Here is a 13,714-nt window from a genome sequence, read left to right on the forward strand (position 1 = left end):
TTTTGTTTTATTCCAGGCCAAGGAACAACAGGCCAGTATGGAAGAGAAATTCCACAATGAATTAAATGCTCACATAAAACTTTCTAACCTATACAAGGTAGGTACCCTACCCACCATTTTAGTGTCCTAATGTTACATTACTGGATATTTGGTAACTTTTTAAAATTAAATTTTAGAGTGCTGCTGATGACTCAGAGGCAAAAAGCAATGAACTGACCCGAGCAGTGGATGAACTACACAAACTTTTGAAAGAAGCTGGAGAAGGTAACTTTTCTATTATGAGAAGGTTATTTTGTTTTTAGATAGAAGGTGCTTTTTTTTTTTTTTTTTTAAACCTTTGTGTAGATTTTTGGATTTAGATGTCAGATTAATTTTATTAGGGATAGGGATAAACTCTGGTATAGAAGAAAGATCTTTGGATTAAGTAATTTGAAATTATATTTTCAGCAAATACTATATTTAAAAATATAGATAACTATTGTTTTCCTATTTTTTTTAATCTAATAACCTTATATATATTCTGATTTCTAATAGAAAAATTTCCTGGCATTTTCGAAAACGTTTACTTTCATAAAGTACATGTGGGTTTATAGTTTGGACACTCTTACTCCATAAATAAGCCTTACTTTTAAAACTATACATACTGTATTTTAAAGTCTTTGATTTTCTTACGTTTTTGCTTTTTTCGAAGTGTAATTTAGGTATGATATTTTTCAGTCATTTCCTATGTTCTAGACTAAAGAATTGAAACTAAAAAGATATTTAGAAGCACTTTTTTAATAATTTGAGTTCCATTATTTTTCCCATGGATAGGAGACATCAAAAGGAGAAATAGATTCACCAGGCCAGGACATTTCAGGATTTATAGTAGAGCTAGAATTTTCAGTGGGTCAACCACAGCCTCTCTAAAATTTAATATTGTCTGGCGAGGGAAAAAAATGACCATTCTGTTACATTTTGTAAATTCCATGATTTTAATTATGTGTTTGAATAATCTGTCTTTAAAAATGTTTTTAGCAAATAAGGCAATACAAGATCATCTTCTAGAGGTGGAGGCATCTAAAGATCAGATGGAGAAAGAAATGCTTGAGAAAATAGGGAAATTGGAGAAGGAATTAGAGAATGCAAATGACCTGCTTTCTGCCACAAAACGTAAAGGTATGGATTAATAGATGCTTATTAGTGGCTTGAAATACTAGAACTTTCCTACATAGTTGTCAATTTCACCAAAAGTATTTCTGTTATGTTGTGATATAGGAAACTCCAAGTTATATTATTGGAACTTGCTTTTACTTTAAAATTTAGTACTTTGTATATATCTTTTCTGTATTGTCAGATTTGAGCACATGTAATTGTGTATCAATTTCCAGAATTGTAGTTTCTTCATGATTTTTAGAATTGGGTTGTGTTATATGACTCTTCGATGTCAGTTTTAAATTTTCATAGGAATTTATGTGTAATGTACAGTAAGTGTCACTTTTTACTTGAAAAAATTTTAGTGGCTTTAGTTTGAAGTTTTACAAAAGTATACTAGATACCTATGTGTTTGCACAGGAGCCATCTTATCTGAAGAAGAGCTAGCAGCCATGTCTCCTACTGCAGCAGCCGTAGCTAAGATAGTGAAACCAGGCATGAAATTAACTGAGGTAAGAATGGTATTTAAATATTGTTATTTTCCTTTAGCAAAAATGTTCAGATATTTCTGAAACTTAAACCCCAGAAAAATTATTCTTAAAATCATCCGATGAGTAATGTGTCATTCTGGGAAATCTTTTCTTGGTTTTTGGTTCTGTGTAACATAAATATTTCCACTGTGTGTTAGTGCTAATGGATGTTTATTCTGAAGATAGATTATATACTTCTGTTATGCCTAGATTTGAACCAACCCCCCTTCTACTTTCAGCTGTATAATGCTTATGTGGAAACTCAGGATCAGTTGCTTTTGGAGAAACTAGAGAACAAAAGAATTAATAAGTACTTAGATGAAATAGTGAAAGAAGTTGAAGCCAAAGCACCAATTTTGAAACGCCAGCGGGAGGAGTATGAACGTGCACAGAAAGCTGTGGCAAGTTTATCTGTTAAACTTGAACAAGCTATGAAGGTTAGTTCCATTCCTAAATTTTAGCTGTGGGAAAATACATATGAGAAATGATTTACTAGGTAGTTTTAAGTATTTGAATAGAAAAAGAGCTAAATATGCTTTTTCAGTGAAGTTTGTTATTGCATTATGAGACACCTATAATTATAAAATGCTCTACCTTTATTCAGCTAAAATTGTGAGACTGACTTTTAAGACATTTGGGATATGGTCTGTAGGGCTCTATAGCAGATGATAAGTAGCCACTATTCAAATTAATAACAATCTCTCTTTGTGAAAGAACTCTCCTAAATTTAGCATAGCCATTCTTTGTCAGACACTTCTGATAGTCTGTCTAGAACTGATAATATTGTTCACAGGAAAGAACCATTTGACAGTTTGGCAAATCTTTATATACATTATTTTGTTATTGTTCCTTTGCATGTTAGAAGTACCAAGGAAATTCATAAATATCTTTCATCTGTTAAGATTCCTTTTTAATAAATAATGACTAAGAGTATTTACACTCAGATACTTTTGCTTTTAGAGTATATCACTGAAAACTCAAGATTTATTTAACACGTTTTTCGAGAAAATTGAGTTAAATCAATTTGTATCTGCCATTCTAAACTCATCAATTTCATTTCCTTCCTTTCTCTCTCCCTTCTTCTCTTCCCCCCTTTCTTTTTTTTTATAAATAGTATAAATAAGTTGTACCTTAATTTAAACTTAAACTTTTGTTGTTATTGCTAATAGAATTTAGGCATCAGTTTGAATCAAGGTATGTTATATCCAGTTGTCTCTCCTGAATCAAATGATGGCCAGCAGTCTTGCCTTGACAGAGTATTGGCTTTGTGATACCCACTTCCCCTTGTGTGGTTTGAAAAGAGGTTTCTTGGATCTAATTAGATCTTCTTGATTTTCTCACTGTTGAAAAGGAGCGTATTGCCTGGAGTTTATTGTCCGAAGGGCATAGCGAGGTAGAGGGAATACTTCTTTTATAACTGCCAAAAGATTTAAAGATAATTCCTGTCTTTTTTTTAGCTGAATCTTCTGTACATAACATATATTATGTGTCCTTCAGTCTAGATTCTGTGATGCTCATTTGTTAGATTTTTAAGGTTTTACAGCCAAATAATTTCCTTGGCATCTCAGTCCCATATTATGCTCAGTAGATTTTTATCATTGCCATCCTTCATGAATATTCACCTGCTTCGTTTTGTCACATACTTTTTCCTACTGAAATTAGTTTATGCATACTTTAGGGGGCAGTATGATCAAGGATACTTGAAACACTAGGATAAATATGATTCATCTTTTACTGGAATAGTATTTAAGACATTTTTATGTGAAAACAACATATTAAGCAAAATTTGTAAGAATTTGAGATAAAACATAAGATTTCAAAGCTATTTTGTGCTTATATCAGACTCCCTAAAACTGTCCCTCCAAATCCCTGATAGTACTTGTGATGCAAAATTTTGCAAAGCACTGCATATGCTATCTTTTTTTTTAACAGCCTTGTGACATTGGCTACTGCTTCTCTAGAATTCATTCCTAATGCATTCTTTATAAAATCAACTTTTATGCATCTTACCCGACATTTTTTTACTTATTTGATGTTTATTTCTAGAACCAGTGTAATAATGATTGTTATTGTAATGTAGTCCTTTGTTTTTATCTTAGTAACAAAACTTTTGAGATTATTTGTGTGTCGTCGTTTGATAATACTATGAATTTGGTGTGGCTCTAAGATTGCAATTGACAGTTAATTAGGGGGAAGTGGCATATTCCCCATCATTTTCTTATAGTGATGAGCATTATGATGATCAGTCTTTGAGATATTATATACATGTGTTCATATTTATAAAGAATTTCTGGGGACTACTGTTTGAGCATAGATCTTAGAAAGAAATACAGAATTTTCACTTGTATATACATTTTAAAGGAGATTCAGCGATTGCAGGAGGACACCGATAAAGCGAACAAACATTCATCTGTCCTTGAAAGAGACAATCAGAGAATGGAAATACAAATAAAAGATCTTTCACAACAGGTTAGAATTTTTTTCTTTCTCTGTTTTTTTCCTAAACTGACATCCCAGTAATGTTTGAATCCGTTTGCAGGTATCTAAGAGAAAACAGATGAAATTCTCATCAATTAGGAATACTGCTCTAGCAGAATTGCAGCCTAGTTATTGTTTTTCCATAGCCCTTCCTTTTTTTTTTTAAGTGTTTGATAAATTTTCAAATTATAGGTAGTGGTTGTAATAAATGAAATATTTCAAAGATAAGTAAAAGTTCTTCCTCCTGATCAAGTTCCAGAGTGTAATCAAAAAACAGACTACTGTGTATTCTTTCTTCTATATACAAACACGTGAGCATATAAAAACATATGTAGGCGTTCTTTGTTTTTACTGATTTAAAAACATGCCATATGCATCTATTTTTTGTTCTTGTATTTTTACCCTAATTTTTATTTGTGGGTCTACACACATAACAAAATACATAAAAATTCCACATAAGTGGAATTAAAATCTATTGTCCATGTTCTCCTTCTGCCCCATCATACAATATGTGCAAACATACACATGTACATCTAATAGGTACCTATTTCTGTGTGTTTTATTCGGCCATTGTTTTATAGAAATTGAGCCATGCTTCTGGACTTGTAATTTGGCTGCTTTTTAAAATAGCAGCCCTCATTACACACTTTTATATAAATGAAAAATTTTTTCCATTACCATTTCCTTTATTTAGGTTTTAATATCTAAAGTGATATGTTTGATGGTTTTTTAGGATAACTTAATGGTGTTTATAAAAGTAATATTTTCATTTGAAATTTCCATTTTCTTCTGAACATTTCTAGAATCAAAGTACCATGCGATAACATACTAAAACTTTGTTTTCAGATTAGAGTGCTTTTGATGGAACTTGAAGAAGCAAGGGGTAACCATGTAATTCGTGATGAGGAAGTAAGCTCTGCTGATATAAGCAGTTCATCTGAAGTAATATCACAGCATCTAGTATCTTACAGAAATATTGAAGAGCTTCAACAGCAAAATCAACGTCTTTTAGTGGCTCTTAGAGAACTTGGGGAAACCAGAGAAAGAGAAGAACAAGAAACAACTTCATCCAAGTAAGCTATTGACTACTTCGGTTAGTTTAGCAAACATTTGTTAAAAACTTATCATGCACCCCCTAACAGTGATGGATGCTGAGAATATAGTGATTTAGGAGAGAAAAAAAATTGAGCAATAATAGCAAAAAAAAAAAATTCAAGTTTGTGGATAAGCTCCATAATAAGATAGATAAATAAGTAGGTACTTTTAGTTCGGCATGATTAGTGATATAATAGATAAAAGCCTACCTGTGGGAGCGTAGAGGTGGAGGACCTAGCCTAGATTTTAAGCAACAGGCCAGACTACATGGAGAAGATATGCAAGAATTAAGCAGAGTAAAGAATTTTTTCAAAAAATGTTTTGTGTTAGAGGAGGAGGAATGGCTTTGAATGCGAGAAGATGAGTTTGGACTGACTGGATTGGTTTAATTTTTGAAAACAAATTTTTCATATGACAGTAGTGAGTGCCCAAGCCTCTATAGTGGCGGTTTTAAAAGTGGTTCTTAAACTATCATCAGAAGAAAGGATAAGAGAGATGGAAATACTATGCTTACTGTTAGATGTTAAAATACTTAGTCAGTTTACAGTAGAAATTATAACTGCCTCTTAATCTCAGTCCTATGAAATAGACTGATGATTTTTCCTGCAGAATCACCGAGCTTCAGCTCAAACTTGAGAGTGCCCTCACTGAATTGGAACAACTCCGTGAGTCACGTCAACACCAAATGCAGCTTGTCGATTCTATAGTTCGTCAGCGTGATATGTACCGTATTTTGTTGTCACAAACAACAGGAGTTGTCATTCCTTTACAAGGTAGGTTTTTGTATGTTATCTGAAAAGTTTCCAATATTTTGGGGAAATTTTTCTGAAATGTGTACTAGGGAATGGATTTTGCAATATTAGCAGTGTGCACACTTCAAATGAAGATTTATAGTAGATCATAACAGGTCATCAATTCTAAAGCACATCATTGTTTTAGGTATTATTTAGAAAGAAGAAATGCTTTTCATTGTTGAAAAGGATGCATCTTAGAATCAATGAATTATGATATTTTTTTGGTTATGTTTTGTTTGAACATTTAACTTGCAAATATATCTAATCAGAAACCAGAAATGATAGTTGATTTAGTAGATTTCTTGTTTCATAATTTCTATAACCTTATGATTTCATATAGTCTAGCTTGTTGATTTTGGTAATAATGTATTTGCAAATGTTATATCAGTCTTTTTACATTTTTGAAGCGTCAGGCTTAGAAGATATTTCTCTTATGTCAACTCCAAAACGTTCAAGTACATCACAGACTGTTTCCACTCCTGCTCCAGTACCCCTAATTGAGTCAGCAGAGGCTATAGAAGCCAAGGCTGCCCTTAAACAGGTAAAGATGACCCTTTATATGTTTATCTTGGGTTAGGTTTTTCAGGAGAACAGAGGATCATTTTCTAAAAATCTTTATAATATTTAGTTGCAGGAAATTTTCGAAAACTACAAAAAAGAAAAGGCAGATAATGAAAAAATACAAAACGAACAGCTTGAAAAACTTCAGGAGCAAGTCACAGATTTGCGATCACAAAACACCAAAATTTCTACCCAGCTAGATTTTGCCTCTAAACGGTAAATTTTCTTTTGTTCAAAAATCAAGTCTAAATGGTATACTTCAGTATTCAAATGAACCAAATTCAAGGGTTAATTTGTATAGTTCAGATGAGTATCTGTGGGGGTTCATTTTTAATATTGGTTAATGATTCTCTTGGGCATTGCTAAGAAGTCCATGCAGTTATTTAAAGTTGAAGTTCATGTGAGGAATGCTGCTAGTTTTCCTTCCTGAGATTGAAAGACTTAATCATTGAGTGTACCAAAAGGTGAGGGGAGCGTGAACAAATTCCATTCAGCCTTTTCTAGGTAGAAGAGAAGCAAGTACGAGATAGTTAAGGGAAAATTCACTTTCTTGGTCACTTACAAAGGAATAATAGTAAATTTTATCACATCATTGTTACTAGATCAATTGGATGCCGTTAGTTTAATAAGTAAGGACAAAATTTATTTTTATGTTCACCAGCACACCTTGGAGAGACTGGGTTCAGTTCCAGACCACTGTGATAAAACAGATTCTGCAATAAAGCAAGTGACATGAATTTTTTGGTTTCCCAGTACATATGTTTGCAGTATACTATAGTGTATTAAGTGTGCAGTAGTACATCTAAAAAATGTACATACCTTAATCAAATACTTTATTGCTAAAAAAATGCTAACCATCATTTGAGCCTTCCACAATTCAGTCCTTTTGCTGGTGAAAGGTCTGGTCTTGATAGTTATGAAAATGCAGTATCTATGAAGCACAATAAAATAAGGTATGCCTGCTACATGATAAAACTATGTTTTTGTGAGGATATGGCAAGCAGTTATCTCTATACATTCTAAGTTTGATACCTGAAATAAAAAGATCTTTTCTCCCTATGTTGATAGCTCTAGCTAGCCATTTTTTAAGCTTCCAATCATATAAGAAAATACAGTGAAGAGTTACAGCAGAAAAAAGAATTGGCAAAAATCCATCACTAATCATTTTTAAATATCTTAGATTGCATACTGCATTGTGGCAGGTATCTGGTGTATCAGCATTGTATTGGTATTATTTTGGATATAACTAAAATTCTTGTAAGTGAGTAAGATTAAAAAGTTAATTCAGCGTGAAATACTGTGCTTATTTAGAATTTGAATTTAACTGCTAATTTTGGAGTTTAGAAAAAATTATGGAGACGTTACATTACAAAAGCCACTGTTTTCTTAATCTATTGTGAAACTTTTTAAGGAATTAAGCTAGTATTTCAATTGGAATTATTTTTTTTCATGTAAGTTATGAAATGTTACAAGATAATGTTGAAGGATATCGCCGAGAAATAACATCCCTACATGAGAGAAATCAGAAGCTCACTGCAACCACTCAAAAGCAGGAACAGATCATCAATACAATGACGCAAGATTTGAGAGGAGCAAACGAAAAGCTAGCTGTTGCAGAAGTGAGACCAATTTCTCTCATCTGACTACATTATAAATTGCATTTAACCTTTGTTTCTTAGTTATAACTTTGGTTTTACTGGTTGATATAACATAGTTAATTTGAGCTGTTTGTGTGTATTACAAGTCTTTATTACAAAGTAATAAGATTTTCTTATCCATGAATCTGCATATAAGTGGATCTGGTATAAGTAAACCTGTGCAGTTAAAACCCGTGTTCTTCAAAGGTCAACTCTAGTTTCAGCTGAGGTTGGGAATCTCTATGTGGAGGGCAGACTTAAGTTATATGTGGATTTTTAACTGTGTAGCTGTCAGTGCCCCTAACCACCACTTTGTTGACGGTTTTATCCAGCTCTGCATCAGCTAGGTGATTATTTCTATTAAAACTGAAGAGATAGGAAGTTTTTCTGAACTGAGTTCCTTACACATCTTCCATTTCAAAATAAATTTGTAAGTCACTCTTTTTCTAGTTACAACAAAGAAAAATGAATATTTCATCCATTCTTACTCATTTTTATTGTCTTCGATGACCAAGTTTCATTAGCATTGAATTATTTTCCTGAATTTCAGCAAGAATATAAATGTCTCAGAAATTGACAGTACTTTTAACTATAAATAGAATTAGAATTCATTGATGACTAATTTTTTTGTAGTATTTTGCTTTTTTATGAAATTATCACTCTCAACTTTTGATTGCTGTTTATGAGCTAGGTGACGTTGTCCCCCACTTTATTTGTTGAGAAACAGACTCAAAAACTAAGTAATTATCCTATTTTGGGGCACTCATAAGTGATTGAGACTTAAAACTAGGTTTTCAAAGTCTATTAGCTTAATTCTTACATTTTTATCTTGCTCCTACTCCTTTATGGAGAATGGACAATAGCACTTTTTCAAACTGCTGGAGTTAGTTTTATGCTTGGTAGGCATGAATCATAAATATGAATTCTTTGAGGATATTAATTTTTAATATCCTCGCACTCAGTGTACTCTTTTTGGGGAAAAAAGTTTAAAAAGATCAGTCAAGACTCTCAAATAGTATCCAAGCTACATTCTCTTTTTTTTTTTTCCATTAAGTTCATTGGGGTAACATTGGTTAATACAATTATATAATTTTCAGATGTACATTATCATTTGACATCTGCTGCTACATTCTAATACTTGCATAATTTTGCAATTTTTTTTTTTACTCTGCTATTTTAGATTTTTTTTGTTTTAAAGTCTGATTGGTTACAACAAAGAAATCATAAGTATTTGTGGTACTTGCAAAATTTTTCTTTGATCCATTGGTGTTCCAAATTTTTGCTTCATATTACAACACATGAAACTAAGTTATATTTTCTTACACAATGGAAATATATAGTCTCTAGCATTAAGAAATATGTAGTAATGAAAGATCATTTTAATTTTATAATGGTATTACTACATTTGACACACAGTTTTCCAACATTTTTTTCTTGCATTTGTATTTGCCTCAAGGTAAGAGCAGAAAATTTGAAAAAGGAAAAGGAAATGCTTAAATTGTCAGAAGTTCGTCTTTCTCAGCAAAGAGAATCTTTGTTAGCTGAACAAAGAGGGCAAAACTTGCTGCTGACTAATCTGCAAACAATTCAGGTAACCAAATAAGGCATATAGAGAAATAAAATTTCTAAGTTAAATTTAACTAGTTTTAACATTATATGTTCTCAGTTTCCTTAATTAGAAAATTGTACCTGTCATTTTTATTGTATATAATGATGGTCATTGAATTTTGAGGTTTATTAAGACATGTCAGAATTCCAAATAAAGCATTGAAAGAGACCTGATTGAATTCATGCACTTGGCAGTTTTGATCTTCAGGTCTTTATTTACAGAGTCCTGTGCAGTTTAAATGTTTACAAGTTTAAATTTTGGATTTTTTTTTTTTTCTTTAAACTTGAAGAGAGCTGAGTGACTTACTATGTTTTTCTTTTTTCCCTACTAAGTAGTAGATGTTTTAGTATGTAAAATATCAAAATAACTTTCTTGGTAAATGTTATAGATCTTAATTTCATGTAGAAATGAATCGTAATTCCATAATCCCCTGTAGCCTTTAATTTTCTTTGTATTGCTTTTTTGACTTTTTTCTTAAGTATAACCAAAGATCTTTTTTTTAATCCTTAGGGAATACTAGAGCGATCTGAAACAGAAACCAAACAAAGACTTAGTAGCCAGATAGAAAAATTGGAACATGAGATATCGCATCTAAAAAAGAAGTTGGAAAATGAAGTGGAACAAAGGCATACACTGACTAGAAATTTAGATGTGAGTCTGTCAGTTTTCTGAATTTCTGTAGATTTGTTTATGTTCAAAAATTAAGCTGATGTGTGGATATGCTACCATCTCATGTCGAAGCATGGTTTTGAAAAAACTTCTTACAAATTCAAGTTTTTCTTGCCTCTTTGTATGCCTAGTAATTTTTACTGGGCACAGTACATTGTGAGTTTTATCCTGTTGGGTGCTAGATATTTTTGTATTCCTATAAATCTTGAACTTCGTTCTGGGATGTGGTAAAATTAATTGAAAAGAGTTCAGTTCTCTTAAGTCTTGCTTTTTATCATTAGCCAGGCCCAAAGCAGTGCTCAGTACAGAACTAATCATTCCCTATTGCTGAGGCGAGACCTTCCTGAGTACTGGTTCCAGTGTGTTTTCAGTCTGGGAACAGGCATTATTCCAAACTCTGGGAGCTCCATACATTCTTCACTCCAGTCTCTTTGGATGATGATTTACCCTGTCTGGGGTAATTTCACATACGTACATTGGTCACTGTTTTGCTGGGTATTTAAGAGGGATCTTCTGCTAATCTCCAGGGTACCCTTATCCATGCAGCAGTCTTCTCTCTGAGAGTCTGTTTTATGAATTCGAGCTCATATAATCTTATACTCTCAGTTCTGTGTTCTCGATTCAGAGAGTCTGCTGGTCTCTGCCTCATTTCCTTTATCCTGTGCGATAGCCTGGACACTCTTAGTAAGTTAGGGCCATTGTAGGGCTCGCCTCTAGTTTCCTATCAACCCACAATTATGAAATTGTTTGATGTTTTACATCTATTTCTGTTTGTTTGTTTGTTTGTTTGTTTGTGGGTGGTTTTTGGTTGTTTCAAAGATAAATTTGGTAAATCGGGTTTCTCCTTCTCTATCTTGGCCAGAGTTTTAAAGCTCTCTGAAAAGATGAACCTCTAGTGATTTAAGAACCTAAAAGTTATGTTTGTAAGATTAGTGTATTTTTTTTCTTATAGGTTCAACTTTTAGATACAAAGAGACAGCTGGATACTGAGACAAATCTTCATCTTAACACAAAAGAATTATTAAAAAATGCCCAAAAGGAAACTGCTGCTTTGAAACAGCACCTCAGCAATATGGAAGTCCAGCTTGCTTCTCAGTCCTCACAGAGGACGGGTAAAGGTAATAACTAGATACTAGCAAAAGAAAAAAAAAAACTTTTGCTCTTCATATAGTAAGACTCCATTTTAGACCTGAATTAATAAATTCAGTAAAATTTAGTAAAACTCCTTTTGCTCTTCTTATAGTAAAACTCCATTTTAGGCCTAAATCAATAAATTTGCAGACTTGGAAGATTCAGAATAGTTCTGCATGGTATCTGACCAAGGTATGCTCTTAGTTTTTCAATTGATGAAACCATTTATTGATATTTTAAAAATGTTTCTAGGAGGTCTAATATTTGAATCTTAAACTCCCTGTTGAAATGAGGTTACTTGTTAACTCTGTAATGATAAGGCTCACTTGCAAAAATAATTGATTTGTTTGGTGTCTCTTATTCTCAATCTTTGCTCATTGATAACCTCTGATAAAAGATTTATTTCATTAGATTATGGTTTTTCTTTGAGAATACACCATTTCAAATGCAAAGGCTTTGTATCCAGATATTTCTACATGGTTTTATTTCTTAATAGAAGATAAATTTAAAAATATAATTGTTTATGTATGTGTGTATATATGTGTATGTATGTATGTATATTTGTATGTAAATATGTATCATACATGCAGTATATATAATTATCAAGTCTTTTTTTATTGATATATAAATATCCTTTTCAATCTGCAATTTATTCCTTTTCCTTAGATTTTAGATTGAAAATTGGTCTAAATTTAAGATTTGATGTTTTAGAGTAAACAGTGTTTAAATAATAAATTAAAAATCTGGTAATTCCTTCAAGTAGCTGTTCAATTGAGTGGAAATAGTTGATATTCTTCTAAATATCTTTTTCTTGATATTTCTAACAGCAGATTTCAAATATTTGATTTTTTTTTTCTGGAAGAAATAAACCAACAAAATTATATTTTTATTTTGGTATTCAGCATGGGTTGAGTTATACTTCGTAGATAATTAAGTGCTTCTACATTTGAGCCTTAATCCTAATTTCACAAACTCTTTGATAAGTCATCTCTAATATCATTTAAAATGTTAATTTTAGGAAAATTGTTAAATTTTTTAGGTCAGCCCAACAACAAAGAAGATGTGGATGATCTTCTGAGTCAACTAAGGCAGGCAGAAGAGCAGGTGAATGATTTGAAGGAAAGACTCAAAACAAGTACGAGTAATGTGGAACAGTATCGAGCAATGGTTACTAGTTTGGAAGAATCCCTTAACAAGGAAAAGCAGGTATATATGATTTTAAATTCAATTTGAATGTATACTTATTAACTTTATTTTAATTAGGAGCCTGCAGGATGTAAGGCACTGTATTAAGGGTGAGTTGGACTGACATCATTACATTTACTTTTTTAAAGTGTTTGAATTTAGTAAGCCAGATAAAAACAGCCCACAAAATTCATAAAACAGAGTATTTAATTGTTGTAGGAAGGGAACAGATCAAATGTGAGTGGGAGGTAGGTGAGGATGTTTGTCTTCTGAGTATGCACGGCTATACAAAAGAAATGGCATTGTGCACAGCCTTGAAAGAATCATTTGGACAGTCAAAGATAGAAAGTTATTCCTTATAGCAGGAACCCTCAGCCAAGATAAAAAGGCTTCATATAAGTTTGGCTAGAGTGTTGGATTTGTGAAGCTAAGTAGTGAGGAATATAATCATAATTTCAGGAATCAAATATGAAATGTTTTGAATGTCATATTTTGTAAGATTATTAACAGCCATTGATTTTTTTTCCCAAAATATAATAGCTAGAATGTTTTAATTAGAAAGATTAATATAGTAGATTGAAGGATACCAAGTTCATTTGGAGGCTATAACTATAGTCCAGGGCCACAGTTTTAGAAGATCCTTTTGTGGTTAGCATCATAGGAATCAAAATATGTAGAGGGAAAATCCTTTCAGTAGTAAAATGGACAGATTTTAGGCAAGTGGATATGAGGATTGAGGGAGAAATGAGAATTGGAAATTTCACTTCAAAAGAAAAAATGGCCAGTAGCCAAGTTAATAGGTAAATTATGCTTATGCTTATAATTTTAAATGTTTTTTAACTCTTAATCAGCATTTGATGAATTTTTTTAAATACAGGCAAACATTAATTT

At 32.1% G+C, this 13,714-nt stretch overlaps 1 protein-coding gene across 1 annotated transcript in view; it reads left to right on the forward strand.

Moving 5' to 3' along the window:
* Positions 1 to 13,714, forward strand: part of TPR (translocated promoter region, nuclear basket protein) — a 57,106-nt gene that overhangs the window by 8,524 nt on the left and 34,868 nt on the right. Inside the window, exons 9-23 of the mRNA XM_039881231.1 lie at positions 17 to 97; positions 177 to 264; positions 1,018 to 1,158; positions 1,555 to 1,646; positions 1,904 to 2,101; positions 4,026 to 4,133; positions 4,989 to 5,215; positions 5,847 to 6,010; positions 6,439 to 6,572; positions 6,660 to 6,808; positions 8,049 to 8,211; positions 9,686 to 9,820; positions 10,349 to 10,489; positions 11,460 to 11,625; positions 12,678 to 12,844. Of these exons, the coding sequence (XP_039737165.1) occupies positions 17 to 97; positions 177 to 264; positions 1,018 to 1,158; positions 1,555 to 1,646; positions 1,904 to 2,101; positions 4,026 to 4,133; positions 4,989 to 5,215; positions 5,847 to 6,010; positions 6,439 to 6,572; positions 6,660 to 6,808; positions 8,049 to 8,211; positions 9,686 to 9,820; positions 10,349 to 10,489; positions 11,460 to 11,625; positions 12,678 to 12,844 (2,154 nt within the window). The remainder of the gene's footprint in view (positions 1 to 16; positions 98 to 176; positions 265 to 1,017; positions 1,159 to 1,554; positions 1,647 to 1,903; positions 2,102 to 4,025; positions 4,134 to 4,988; positions 5,216 to 5,846; positions 6,011 to 6,438; positions 6,573 to 6,659; positions 6,809 to 8,048; positions 8,212 to 9,685; positions 9,821 to 10,348; positions 10,490 to 11,459; positions 11,626 to 12,677; positions 12,845 to 13,714) is intronic.

The sequence above is a fragment of the Pteropus medius genome, unplaced genomic scaffold (genome assembly GCF_902729225.1).
Source record: "Pteropus medius unplaced genomic scaffold, Ma_sr-lr_union100, whole genome shotgun sequence".
NCBI classification, from domain to species: Eukaryota; Metazoa; Chordata; class Mammalia; order Chiroptera; family Pteropodidae; genus Pteropus; species Pteropus medius.